Source organism: Sarcophilus harrisii, chromosome 2, assembly GCF_902635505.1.
Source record: "Sarcophilus harrisii chromosome 2, mSarHar1.11, whole genome shotgun sequence".
NCBI lineage: Eukaryota > Metazoa > Chordata > Mammalia > Dasyuromorphia > Dasyuridae > Sarcophilus > Sarcophilus harrisii.
Window position 1 is genome coordinate 121,745,906 of NC_045427.1, and position 15,288 is coordinate 121,761,193.

The following is a 15,288-nucleotide window of genomic DNA, read 5'->3' on the forward strand; positions in this document are numbered from 1 at the left end:
GTATTTATATGTATGTGTGTTTGCCCACACGCATGTGTGTGTGTGTGTGTGTGTGTGTGTGTGTATAAAGGAGCAGACTTAATTGATGAGACTTTTACAAATCTACAAATTTTCCTTAATAGTTATTTGCCTACTTTCCAATCTAGTCTTTTGTATTTTTTGGTGTTTAAGAATAAAATTCTGAAAAACAACTAAAAAAGAAAAATCTCTTACTGGAGTAGTAGGGAAGCTGGATTCAGACAAAAAAAGTCTTGACAGTGAACCAAGCCCTAGAGTTTGCTGAAGGAAGAAAGGAGTAAGATCATGGAGTGAACAAGAATTGTAATTTTGTAATCAAAAGTCTTGAATTTGAATCCTCACTCAGACAATAACTATGTTACCAATGGTAAGTAACTTGTCTAGTTAGATAGAACATTTAATCTAGAGATTTAAAGATAAAAGAAAAGAAAAACAAAGATAATGAAAACACAGCAAGTTCTCCTTAAAGATTTTGCATTCTAATGAAGGAAGATAACACATATCTGGAATTGCGATCAATATGGCATGACATTACTGAGGTCCTACTCTAAGTCAGGTTAAAAACTTCCATATCAGAAATAGGAAACCTAGGTGGTAGCTCCACAGTTATGATAGGGTTAGGGTGGGGATGGAATTGAAGGATGATGTTAATGGTCAAATTGTTGGAAACATGATGAGAAGATAGCCAAGAATTGACATGGAGCCCTGGTATATAAAATAATAAAGCAGAACTGTTTATCTATGAGTCTGGAAATAAGTATGAAGTTCAGGGTTGATATTAGGGAAGTCAGGAGGGAGGGAAAAAGATGGTATGGGAATAGCTGGAATTTGACATCTAACAGCATCAGTATGCTAATCTGCAGAATGGGAATAATTATCATACTTTTTACTATACAGGAATGCCAGGAGGAAAAATTTAAAACATTAAACATATTAGTAGATATGATCATTGTTGTTTTTAGTATTATTATTATTAGCAAGTATAGTAGGAAAATAGTACCCATTGTTTGCATGCAATTAAGTTAAATTCAAAGAAGAGTAATAGAAATAGCACTGTATCTTAGACTGCTGGAGACTTTGACTTTAGTTGGAACTAGACATAATAAGGACCTCCACATGACTGGATCCTATCTATATGATATAATTAAAAGAACAGAGAAAAAACATAAATTGCCCAGTAACATCTTCCTCCATGGGCTAAAATCCCAACATTAAAGATTTTTGCTTCTTTGAACTTCTAATTATTTTCAGTCTTCAAAAGAGCTTTGAAAAGATATAAGTATCACCTTATCAATTTATATCAACAATATTCCTCCCAAAAATGGATCTGTGGTTCTACAGATATAAGAGATATACTTTGGGGTAAAGTTTAGGGTATGACCCCAGGAGAGATAAGAAGAATGCTGGTAGTTAGGTGAATGCAGTACAGAAAAAAATCTTTTATTTTGCTTTACTATAATGCTTGATATTAGCCACGTCTATCTTTACTTTTATAGAAATATAAAACTATTTAATATTTCTTCCAAGCCTTTCATCTATCTAATAAGGAAACTGATTCCCAGAAAACACAATTAACTGGCTCAATGTCACTCAGATAATAAGTGTCACAACTGGGATTAAGCCCAGATCTCCTGTCCTAAAGTCTAGTGCTCTTTCCATTATAGTATTTCTTAAGATATTCCTTGGGGAGCACATCCTAGACAATAGATATCATCAAATACTTCCCTTGAGGAAACTCAATTTTGGTGGCCACTTATAGAAGGTGGTAAATTTAGAACTAGAAAAGGCTTTAGTATTCAATTAGATTAACCCTATTGTTTTACAGGGAAGGAAACTGAGGACTGGGGAAATGAAATTGACTTCCTGAGGTTACAGATGTATAAACTTAGTTTTAAACTGTTACAATAAGGTTGTTACTGTTTTCCCCCTCTCTCTAAAGGTCCTCTGTTTTGTGCCTTCCTTTGTGTGTGAGAAGAGCCAGGATTTGACCCTGTATCCAGGCTTATATACACTCTATTCAAATATCAAAGCAAAGGACAGCTCACCTCCTGCTGGGCACTGTGTAGATGCCATCTGCTGGTGCAGGTGTAGTGCACATTAAACATCATGAGCATCAGTGCAGAAGCTAACATGAGAGTTACTTAGGGGATGTGTTTGTTTTGTTTTTTAAAATAATTTCATGCTTAGTTTGTATGTCCTGTGCCATTCTAATTTGGTTACATCTGTACTTCTAGCTCTAAACCCCACAGTAACTATTCCTAGTCCTTGGGGACTGCTTGAATTAGCTTCCACTTGGGGTTCTCACTTCTAAGCATCATGTTTAATTGCTAGATATTGAAACAGAGGCATTTTAAACTATTTTAATTTGTGATTTTCTAAAAATAAAATATGCACAGAAACAATGTGACTGCAAAAGGCTTCTCAAGGGATCCAGCAAAATTCTTGAAGCTGCAATGGGTTAAGAATACCAGTCCATGGCCCCTCTGTGGAAGCAAGGCTTGGCTTCGGATGCTGTGAATTATTACTGATGCAAAATCAAAGTCAATTATGAAGATAATTGAGAAACAACCTGTTCCTATAAATAGCCAAACACTTGGTCCTCTAAAACACTTAACAGACAAGAAACATCCATCAGAATCTTGCAAGATGAACACCTCAGAGGACAGAGAAGGGCCCAGCATCGATTTGCTAGAAAGTCTAAAACAGAAAAGTGAAGTCAAATCTTATGTGATCTGTGAGCAAACTGTAATGACAAACTGGGGGAAATATGTGCACTGCGTAGCTCATGAAAGCACTTATTGTAAATGAGATAATTTAATCAATTACGTTTCCTAATGTACTAAACCGAATGTTTCATTTTCTGCCTCTGCACATCTTAAATTATCTTCAGGTGCTTTATGAGATTTAATCATAGTTAATAGAAACTTCATTACCATCAAATGTGCTTTCAATAAATGTTGTGTAACAATGTCAGGAGGTGCAGTAAAATATGGCTGGTTTGGAATGGCAGGCATTACTCACCCCCAGAACTGGGCTAAGAAATGACTTTTTGCAGAGGTTGGACCTCTTTTCTGAGTCACAAGAAGCTGTCTCCCAAAGGGCTGTGTGTATTCCTGGTTATTGGCCTATTTAGAATAATCACCCTAGGGAAGAAAACTATTCACATTCACTGAGTAAAATAACTCAGCAACATGTAGCCTTACTTTAATTCAGCTCCCCCTTCCCTAAGGGAAGGACTTTTTGTTATATAACAGGGCCCAGTGTGATGGATGACCCTGTTTGACCCACACGAGTCCAATGACAAACCCCTGTTGAAACTGGAAGTACACAGGGAGTTCGTCAGACAAGGCATCCTGCTAGCTCCTTAAAGTGCCCTGTGTCACTTGGGTGACAGAAGCCAGTCATCTCTCTGCTAACCAGCTCAATTATTGTTTTCCCAGAAAAACTAACTGCAGGAAGGATGACATGAATGAAGTAATTGGTGAAAAAAATCAGAATTACACATAAAGAAAATTTAGTTATAACATTCTCAGGCACAGCATTCAGCATTTTGGCCCAAGCCCTTTCTTGCAAAGTGTTTCTGCTGCTGCCGAATTGCTTTTGTCCTAACTACCATTGAGCTACCTTATTCCCTTCATCTCTGGGGTGACAGCTGGCTGTTCTTTGTCTTTTTGGCTTTCTTCCTCCAACCCTTTTAGTAAATATTTATCATGTGGATACCTGAGTACCTCACTGCCTTTTTTAATCACCCACATATCATCTTTGCTTTGGGGGCAGGGGGAAATGCAGTAATCAAGCTCTTTGTGTATGTTGGAAAAGATAGAAGAGAAGACTGCATTTCTGAAGGGCACTTTTAAAGATCCTCTGCACACAGAAAGACATTTCTATTTTTACAACATGTTTGGAAGCATGTTTGAGGCAATAGATAACATTTATACATCTATTACACACTAAATTGTCCCTAAATTTGGAATATGGATAAAAAAGTAAATAATGAAAGATAAAAGAAATGGAACAAAGTTTGTTTGTTTTTTCAGTCTTTAGAGGGTAATATCGATCATTTTGAATAACTAAACATGATATTAGGGTCAAAAATTTAGTGCTAATATTCTTGATTTCTTTTTTGTTCCCCTGAGGCAATTGGAGTTAAGTGACTTGTCCAGGGTCACACAGCTAAGAAGTGTTAAGTATCTGAGGCCAGTTTTGAACTCAGGTCCTCCTGACTTTAGGGCTGGTGCTCTATCCACTGCATCACCTAGCTGCCCCAGTACTAATATTCTTTAGAGATCATTTTACACACAAAGAATTTAAGGTCCAGTGAGATTAGATCAATAAGCAAAAGGGAAAAAAAAGGTTATTAATAGCAGAGGAGAATTCAAACATATGCTGACTTGAAGATTAACATTCTGTCTACTGCACCATATTGTTTTATGGCAGAAAAAGTTGTCATATTTGTCAGTAAAATGGTGTAGAATTTGGAGAGTGCTAGTAGTAATTAGAGGTCATGATGGTGAGTCAGCAAGGATTTAGAGGATATCTAGTATAACTTCCTCATTGAACAGGTGAAGAAATGCAACAAAAAGTGCTCTGAATAATGAGTAGAGAATCTGGGTTCAAATTCCTCATCTGACTTTCACTCTCTGCATTCCCTGAATAAATCAAAATCTACCTCTGCCTCTGTTTAGTCATACATTTAAAAAAAAATTGGTTAGATTAGATGGTCTCTAGGGTCTATATCAACCGTGAATCTATAATCCTATCAAACTTGGGCCCAGAGAAGTAAAGAGATTTGCCTGATTTAGACACAAATTGTAAATAAAATAACTCAACACCATATGCTTTGCCCTCATTCTCCTTTCCATAGTGAGAATGGAAATAATATATTTATCATGTGGATACCCGCTTTAGCCCAAACCTTTAGAAATCAATATTCGTTTTTTACATATACTTTAAATTAGAAGATGTAAAAATTTTCCCTTAGTAATGGATTTTTAATTTTTAATAATGTTCACAATAGAAAAAATATTTATTATATTTAACCAAAGTAGTGACTATTCACTACTAATAGTGAAAGGCCACATTCTTTCAGCTCCTGCTTAACAATCCTTATTTCCATGCTTATTGTTTTTTTCACCATTATTGTTAACATTAGCTTCACTCTCACCCACAAATATGAGCTTTCAGTCTTCTGTATAATAAGCCTTTATGGTGTCTAATCAACACATAAGGAAACTGGGAAGTCCAGCAACATAAGGTAAGCTACTCATGGTTACACAGATAACAACATAAATAGCAGAAAGACTGTTGGACTTGAGTTTGAATTTTACCACTTCCTACCTTAGGATTTGGGGCAGGTTGTGTTCCTTTTTCTCCTCACCTGTAAAATGATATGTTTAAATCTTATTAGCCAGGATTAAATCTAGTTTTTCTGGCCCAGATTCTTTTTCCACTTCTTTGCATTGCCTGCATTTTGGAGATCTTTAATAGGTCATCCTTTTCTCCCACCAGAATAAATAACTTTAGGTTCTGCTAAACAATAATACTGCATTTTCCTCATAGGTACTGGTGCCAAATCTCCAGTCCTCTCAATGATTCTCCTCTGAATACATAGTATAACCATCTCAGATATTAAGGACAAGGAAAAGAAGATTTTAACCTATATTGAATATTAGAAGTTTTCTCAGCCTAATTGGGACAGAATGTCTTTTCTTTTTCATATGAGGAAATGGGGCCCCAAATAGAAGGAGGATCAACTTTTGTAATTATACAATTATTGTGTAGTTTTTTTCTGTTTTTCTGTTATTGATTATTTATTTTTCTAAATATAGATCCAACATCTGTAAGATTACTCATTCATGTTACTGATTTCATTTAAAGATTAGTAAAATACTTTCCTTGTTTGCTAAGTATTATCCCTTCCATAAGTACCAAATTGGGGTCCAGCAAAATATATCAGAAGTACTAGGAAATTACAGGGTAAATATATGGTTCTTTTACTTCAGCTGCTACACAAGATACTAGGTGACATGGTAATTACATTTGGTATAATCACTGATATTCAATTAAAAAAATCATTTTATCCCTAAAGAAATCAAGGCAGAAAGAAATTATATTTGCTTCCTGTGGACGCTTATGGGAAACAAAATGGTCAGCAATAATTCCCAGACTCTTTTTGGCCTATGATATCTATAAACTTCAGGAATATGATGATTACAGTATTTAGAGGAAAGCATTAATTCTTTACTAAATGCTTTTCCATATATGAAGGTTAGTTGAAAGAAATGAGCATGTTTATTCTGATGAAGAGAAGACAGGAAAAATACTTGTCTTCAAGTAGTATCCTGTAGAGGCTATCCTATGGAGACTGCTTCTGTTTGGCCTCACAGGCAAAATCAAGAATAGTGAGTGGAAACTTAAAGGAAGAAAATTTATTCTAGTAATAAGAGGAAAATGTCTAAAAATTAGAAATATGTCAAAGTGAAATAGGCTTTCTTTAATGAAGGCAGGTTCTCCCTCCTTGGAAATAGGCTGGGTAACCACTTGCAAATTACACTATTGTGTTGGGTATTCCTTTCCTATATGCATTGACCAGATGGCTACTGAAATCCCTTCTAACTTTTAAATACTAAAGCTTTGTGTTTCTAAAAGATAATCTAGCTAAAGGAGCCCCCAAAATTTGCAGGGCTAATCCAGACAAGATGACTCTGTTGTCATTTTCAATGTCATCATTGTTATTGTCATCATTATATTTGTAAGGAATTCTCACTAATTTAGTCTTTCTTCTGGCTTCTGATGGAATATGTTTCTGGCTAAATAAGGATAAACTTTAGTCACCAGACAAATCACCAAGTAACATATTTTATTTTGGTCATAGAAAGTCATGAAGATTACTACCACTTATGTCATAGATTATTTCTGTCTTTTTCTTTTCTTTTTTTGAGACAATCATAGTTAAGTGACTTGTCTAGGGTCACATAGCTAATAAGTGTTGGAGGCTAAATTTGAACTCAGATCCCTCTGACTGCAGGGCCAGTGCTCTATTCACTATACCACCTCGTTGCCTTCATACATCATGGATTCTTGTAACTTCAAAACCTTTTTTTTTCAAAGCAGCCTGATAGGTAAGTGGGTAGGAAGGCTGAATTAGGAGGCAAGAAGACTTAAATTCAAATCCCACATCAGACATTTAGTAGTTGTGTGACCCTGGGCAAATAATTTAATCTCTCCCAGACTTATAATTTAAACCCTGAGAAGAGTGATAATAATAGCACTAACCTCACAGAATTGTTTGGAAATACAGCACTTTGCAAAATTCAAGTACCATGTAAATGATAGCTATTATTACAGTATCATGAGACAATGAATCATTGCTATGTGAAAGATTCAGTTTGGCTTGATGTTATGACTTCAAGTTTTGATGGATAGTGACAGGGTCAGCCTTTGGAACAAACTGTGGTCTATGTAGATATATTTCCAGAGTTTCTGTCCCCAAACTATCTCTCAACTGACTACATTCTTATGCCATAAATGAAATTATCTTTTTTATTCTTCAAAAAAATAGAAAATATCTCACAAAAACTAATATTTTAATCCTTACCAATCATCTGAATCTCAAAGTAAATGAGTATATGAAATCCTTTATTTTTCCCCTTTAAAAACTATTAATATTATTTGTTTCACTCTTTTCATTTAGCAATCATCCATTGTCCTTTTTTTTCCACTACCCCAACTGGAAAAAGAAAGAAAAAAAAATTAACCTTTGTAACACATATGTATAGTCTATTAAAACAAATTCCCAAACTAATCATGTTCAAAATGTACATCTCATTCTGCATTTTTGTCCATTGCCTCAATGTCAGAAGCAGCTTTTGTCTAATCTGGGAAGAGGGTGGACTCCAGAGGGTAAAGGAAGCATGAATACACTGGGTACAAAGTTGGGACCTTAAAGACAGTCAGCTGCCTCTGTCCCTTGGCTGGTTCTGCCAGTGGTATTGACTCCAATAAGTAAGCACCTTTTAATTCTGATAATCCTTTATTGCCAGTCCTGCCTTGATACTTGGGAAGCCAAAAGTTCTTTTTGAATTTTCCTCTTAGACATCTCAGCTGCATTCACCAGGGCTAGTTGTCAATATGCTTTCAGCTGTGACCCAGCTGTGTTATCCCTGCATATAGCCTCTCAGAGGGTGTCAGCATCATGAGTCAGCAGTACCCAAGGATTTGGAAGGCAGAATGAGGGGGGGGAAAATCCGGCAAATGTGTTTCCATTGAATTGCCCTTATCAGTCCTCAGCCCCTGGTTTGGTGTGTCAGTTTTTCAGTCAGTTCACTGCTCTTAACGTGTTTTGTTTCCTGTGTCCTTGTCTTCCTCTTCCAGAGGGCATAACTTTGAGAAGAAGGGGAGAAGCAAAAGATAGGGAACAGGAACAGGGGAAAATTGTTCACAGATCCTTGCCAAGAATGACCTTGTGATGTTTCTGAGGTACTAAGATATATAAATAAGAGGCAAAAGAGAAGAATGAAGAGACTTGGCTCTTCAGTCAAAGGATATAGATTCCAATCTTTGTTCTTCCTCCCTGTGTGACTTTGAGAAAATCATTTACTCTTTCTTTTTTGGGACCTGGTTTTTTCTTCTATAAAATGAAGGAGTTGCTCTTAACCAGTGCTAGCAAAATCAAATAAAACTGGGGGTAGCAGAGGCAACAAACCAACCATAAGGATACCTGCAAACCACAATTTGACCTAGAAAAAACAAACATCTACAATTATGTTTTATTATATTTTAATTTATTTTAGTACACATTTCCAAATTACATTTTAATCTTGTTCAGGCCATTCTCAGGAGTGTTGTGGGCTGCCCCTGGCCATGTTTGACACTTCTGCTCTATATGTTCAGTAAAGTCCCTTCCAAATTTAAGACCCATGAACCAGGTTTCCTGCATGTTTGTACTTCAGACTACTTTGTTTTGCAATCCTATACTTTGACAAGACTAAAGGAGCCCTCATCCTCACCCTTTTATAGTATTTTGGGTAGAAAAAGCACCAAACAGGCCACTGCCCCATAACTCCTGTTCTCTTTAAATACTTTGCTATACTCTATAATGTCCTCTTTTTCTTTTCTTTTCTTTAATTTCTCTTCCTCCTTCCCCCTCCTCGTGTTTATTGCCCTATGACCGAACTAGTTCTGCTTGAATTCACTCTTAATTTGGTAACACCTTATTTTACAGTCCACTGACTTTGTTTAAAATAAATTCACTTTACTTGTGTGCTAAGTGCCGCTCATTTGATAACATAAGTACCATATTAGGGTGCAGTAAAATGCATAGTAAGTGGCATACAATTATAGGGTAAATATACGATGGGTTTATTTTATCCACTGAGCCAGACTTTGGGTGACATGGTAATTACTTTTAGCCCTATTAAGTCTACTTACCAAGTAATCTGTAAGAAGATTAATTATGTAGTTAGGTGGCACTTACCTCCTTATATTTCCATACACCTCCCAAGATTGTTTCTACTTTCAGAGACCATAGTCCAGAGTAAGTAAATCAGGTATGTTGGATTTCAAGGGCCATTTTGGATCTGCTTTAAAATGGAACAAAATTCTGGAGTTGGTCTAGAATAGGGGTTCTTAACCTGGGCTCCAAAGAAATACCCAAAGTGTTTGCAGATACTTTTTTTTTGGGGGGGGGGAGTGTATCTACAGATTTGAATGGGAAATATGTGTGTGTGTGTGTGTATATACTATGTATGTATACACTAACATATATGTATATATATATATATATATATATATATATATATATATCTTTATTTTCACCAAGCTATAATTGATGATTTTTTTAAAAAAAATATTCCGACAAGAAGTTCATATATTTCACCAAAGTAGAAGAGAGGTCAATGGCACATACCCAAAAAAACTAAGAATCTAGTCTAGTAAAGTCATAGAGAGACTTTAAACTTTTTTGGGGAGAGAGAAGGGAGAAAGAAATAAAATACTTGTAGTTTCAATCTAAAGCTTTATGATGTTTTTGGCTTGCTTTACAGAATATCTCACCTTTACCCTAGGAGATAGTAGGAAGTATATTATCTCAACTAATCTCTTTTACAGTTTGCACTTGTAAAATAAGCCATGAACTCTAGTTAGAATGGAGAACTCCTTTGATAATTTTTCCAATGATATCAGTTTGTTCACGAAATTGCGTGGCCCAGTGAAAACAAATATTTGATCTGGAGTTGATTACCTGGATTTGCATTGCAGCTCTATCAATTCCTCCTGGTGTGACCTTGGACAGGTCCTTCACCTCTTGAAGATATAGCTTTGTTATCCTTAAAATGAGGGGGTCAGACTGGATGACTCCCTTAAGTTCCTTCCAACTATAAATCTGTGATCCTCTGAGTCATCAAAAGATATATAGTTTTGCTGATATTCTCAAATAAAAGCAATGGTTGTGCCTTGAGCTGAAAGCTTCAATATCCTCTCAAGCTGAAGGATTCTAGCACAAAAGTAATTGTTATAGTTTGTGAGCTGAGGTCAAATTTCAATGGCCTACTAAGCCTGAAGGATTTAGGGTAGTGGTTGTTGGCACAATGGGGGAATGGATGTTTCATCTTCTAGCTTAGTAGTTACAGTCATGGCAATAAATGGATATTCTGTGTATCCCTTGGCGGGGGGGGGCAGGGAGAGAGAAGGAAAGGGGAAGTTGGGGGAAGGGGCTTGATAAAAGGAGAAAAGAAAAACAAATAGTAGATTTGGAATCAGGAAATCTGAACATTTACCAGATCACTTCCCACTTTGGGACCATTTATAAAAAGAGAGGGTTAGACAGTGGTCATTAAGAAACCTTCTAGTTCTGAATCCTCTCCTTTTTAACTCATATACTACATATATCTTGTTCTCCAAGGATATGATGTGATTTTCCTGTGACCCTTCACACTAATTTAATACATAATACATACATGCATACGTTCATATACATGCAAACATATACATGTCTAGATAGATAGAGATGTGTATCTGTACACAGATATGGTCTTTTCCATCTCTTTCCCACTCCAGTACAAGAAAACATAGCATAAGGATATTTTAAAATCAAAACATTTAGAGCTTGACAAGCTATTTGATCAATTTATTCCAGCATTCCCATTTTACCTTTGAGGAAACTGAGTTTCACTGAATGACATTTGACTTGCCCAGGGTCAGAAAGGTATGACAGCTTTAGAAAGGCAAATAATAAGGGGATTATTATCTGTATGACAAAGAAATTCTTTTTTGTACAAAGGAAAAAAATTTCACGCTTCATTCTTTCAAATAAGCCTTCCCTTAAAAAATGTGTTCCCATTGATAGTTATTTGATTTCAACTAAACATGGTAAGCTCATGCTTTTCCTCACCCTTCCTGGGTTTTTTTCACCAATGAGCAGGGTTAGAAGTCAGCTTTCCCCCTATTTCTTTCTGGGTCTCCTTCTCTGTTCATGTGCCAATAGAGGGTTTGTCTTTCTCTCCTTTCAGGCATCGAGAATGCCAGTGACATCGCTCTCTACTCAGGATTGGGAGCAGCAGTCATCGCTGTGGCAGTTCTGGTTGTTGGAGTGACTCTCTACAGACGGAGCCAGAGTGACTACGGCGTGGACGTCATTGACTCCTCTGCACTGACAGGTGGCTTCCAGACCTTCAACTTCAAAACAGTCCGTCAAGGTCAGCGACGGGGGCCTTCCTGACAAGTCCTCCTCAGAGCCAGAGTCTATGTTCTCACAAGAGCCTCAGATTACATTATTGCTCTGGTGTGAATATAGCTGTTGGGACTGAGAGTGGCCACCAAATTGTCAACATCTATTAGGAGACCAGGCTCCTTCCATAAGCATGCTTTAGTGTCCTCTGCACTGTACAAGCATGCAGAATTGTGAACTTGCTGGCAAGAATGAAGAAATAAGGAGCCATGACCAACTTACTCATTTGTTAATTTCTCATTTTGCAATTTTGGCTTCTAAAAAGCTTCTTTGGGAGCAGCATAGGGTATAGTGGACAGAGAGCCAGCCTCAAAGCCAGAAAGATCCAGGTTTAAGCTCTGTTGCTGACACAAACTAGCTGGGTGATCCTGAACAAAAATAAATAAAAAAATAAAAAATAAACAAAACCAAAGAAAAGCTCATTTAATCTTTCAGTTCTCTGGGCAACTCTTTAAGGCTTTAAGATGAAGATAAAGATGACCACATGCATTCAAAAAAGCAATTTTCTCTCTTAGGGAGCTCCCTATACCAATGAAATCACAAATCTTACTTCTCCAACCCCATTAATAGATTCAAATTTTCAAGCCATAGGCCTAATGTCTAAGGTGACATCAAGCCAGTGAGTGGACTTTACAAATCTTGTGATGGGTCATTTCCTCGTGGAGGAAGTAGAATCTTCAATCATAATCAACTCTCAACTATTTCCAAATCAACAAAACACATTTTTCCATTTTTTTCTTTTCTTTGGCAAGTAAAAGAAAATCAATTTTATTGAAGCAAAATACTAATTATATCCAAAGCAGAACACCATTTATTTTCTTTCCTATGAGTCAAAGTTGGAATTGATGGAGCACTTAAGAATGAAGCATACTCATATGTACATGTACCTACCTATATACTTACATGTTCACTCATTTCTCTTTCCTTACAAAGGTATTGAGCAAAAGCAAGTTTCAACTTCTATTCATTGAAATGAATTTATGTTTGAGAGGGACTCATGGATAGAGTCTAATTGCTTCAATAGCCACAAGCAAGAGAAGGAAAGCATCAAACAGTCTTTATACAAATATATACATATACATATATATATATATATATACATTTATATATATATATATATATATACACACACACACATTTTAGAATAATAATACATTAGGGATGTATAAATACACATATGTTATGTTAGGATAACAACATCTCTTTCTCCAGGACATGACATTTTGCCTTCTTCTTCAGTATCATCATCTTATTCTGAGTGCCAAGTGTTTGTTACACAGGATAAGCAAAAGAAGGCATCATGGAGTAGTAGAAGTAGCACTGGAAGGTTTTAAGCTTGAATCATGATATTTACTACCTGTGTGATTTTGGATGAGTTACTGTTCCTCTTTGACATTCTTTCCTCATCATTAAAATGAAGACGATCAACTAGATTATCTTTAAGATCTCTTCCAATTTTAAATTTTATGATCCCATGAGGGTGCAAATTACCTGGCAGAGACTGAGCAAAGACAGGTGTTTGGAGGAAACCCAGGGCATACTGGGATGTTAAGTAGGAAAATTACATCAGATTGAAAAGAGGGTTCATTTATTTCACCACACTGTATTTTATGAAATTCTTTGCAATGAAGTGTTTCAAGTTTCACATCTTGGCTCTTGAAGGCATTTGATTTATAATGAATTTTTAAAATTTAAGTTTTTTTTTAATATTTCAAAGCCATTTCAAAACCTAAGTCCATCAACACACAAAACAAGAGCATTGTACCTCTTCTGTAAATTATGACTTTTGGAAAAATGTTTTATTTCACAGATTTCAGATCTCAATTCAGAAATAAATTCCAATCCTTTTATTTCACACCTAAGAAAACTGAGAGGAAAGTATACTTCAGTGAGAGTCATAGGAAGTAAAGTCTATAGTAAATGGTAAAGTCTCAGTTGTGTTCATTATGGCCCAATTAATTTCACCAGGTTCACACAATTAATAAGCAATAGAACTGGAATTCAAAGCCAGATCTTCAAACCTCCAAATCTGTGACCTTACCACCTCATTAGGCTGCCAGAGTTGATATGTGCATTTGAAAATTATTTTAAAATCCAATTTTCTAAAAATTTCATTAATCACTTTCCCACTGTCATTCTCATAAGTGTGTAAATAATTTCAAATTCCACTTATAGAAAAAAAGGACACTATTCTTCTCTCATTGGTGTATGCTGTGATGATAGTCCCTGGCAGGTGAAAAGTGAAAAGGCTTAAATAAAATATAAGAACCCAGAGGCTAAAGATAAATAGCTTTTTGGGAAGAGATGATAAGTGTAACCTAGTGAACTATCCCTTGCTGGACTGAAGACAAGTTGTCAATTAATTCTCTTTAGCAGATAGCTTCACATAACAGACCATTTCCATCTGAAACCAAAGTCATCTTCCATTTCAGTGTTGTGTGAACTGAAGAAAAGAAGTCAGTATTTCCTTTCCTCAGAGCAAGTCATTCATTAGACAAACCACTTGAAAACAAAACCAAAAATGAACTTTTGAAGTTCTGATGATTCAGGTACAAAATAATAATAAAGCTAGAAATGCTGATAGCACCAGAGCTTGCTGGAGGCTACTTCTTTAAGACTGAGACCAACTTTCTCCAGTCTGTGGTCAGCTATTAGTTTCTCCTTGCCTATAAAGGCACTGAGAAAAAGCAAGGCTCCAACATCTATTCACCCAAACAAGTTTGTGTTTGAGATGGACTCCTGGGCAGGGCCCAAGTGCCACAACAGTCTCAAGCAGAAGAAGGGAAGCATCAAGCAGGCTTTAGATCTACAACATTGTTTCATCTCATTTGGCTCAAATTCCTCTGTGATTCTGGTTTCTGAGAGCATCAGAACAGGGGGTGAAAGAAGTCAGGGTTGTGGGTGTCCTGCTGGCTTTCAGACAAATTATGACAATAGAAGACAGAAAGAGGGAAAACACATTAGAAGCTGATATACTTTGTCCTGGAATTGCAGCATTTTCAAAATATCCTGCTTTGAAGAATTTTGTCAGGCCCCAAAGGAAAATTGTTTAATGCGATCTCTGTTTCAATTTAAGATGTCACATTGACGGACTGGAAACAGTATTGTGGGAGAGGTTGGGAACAGGGAGGAAGGGTTATTTTGTTATTTACTAATACATGAAATTACTTCATCATAAAACAGTATCACAGCACTTCCTTTTACTATTTGGCTTTGAAAACATTCTTGAAGTGGTATGGATGACAGTTTCCAATTTCTTTCTCTCCTTGCTTCTTTCCTTACTTCCTTTTCCCTTCCTTTCTGTTCCTTTCCTTGCATTCTTCCCCCACCCCATCTCCCTCTCTCCCTTCCTTTCTCTGTCTCTTTCTTGTTCCCCCTTCTTTTTTCTTCTTTTCTTTTTCTTGTTTTTTTTTCTGTCTTTATTTCTTGCTTTCTCTTTCTTTTTCCTTCATTCCTTTCTTCATCACTTTCCTCTTTTATTTCCTTTTTGAAAGGATGGCTTTGTCCCTTTTTTGAGGCAGAAATAAAGACATCTAAGCTTTTGG

At 36.2% G+C, this 15,288-nt stretch overlaps 1 protein-coding gene across 1 annotated transcript in view; it reads left to right on the plus strand.

Moving 5' to 3' along the window:
• Nucleotides 1-15,288, plus strand: part of UNC5D (unc-5 netrin receptor D) — a 385,851-nt gene that overhangs the window by 263,956 nt on the left and 106,607 nt on the right. Inside the window, exon 10 of the mRNA XM_031949254.1 lies at nt 11,526-11,711. Within this exon, the coding sequence (XP_031805114.1) occupies nt 11,526-11,711 (186 nt within the window). The remainder of the gene's footprint in view (nt 1-11,525; nt 11,712-15,288) is intronic.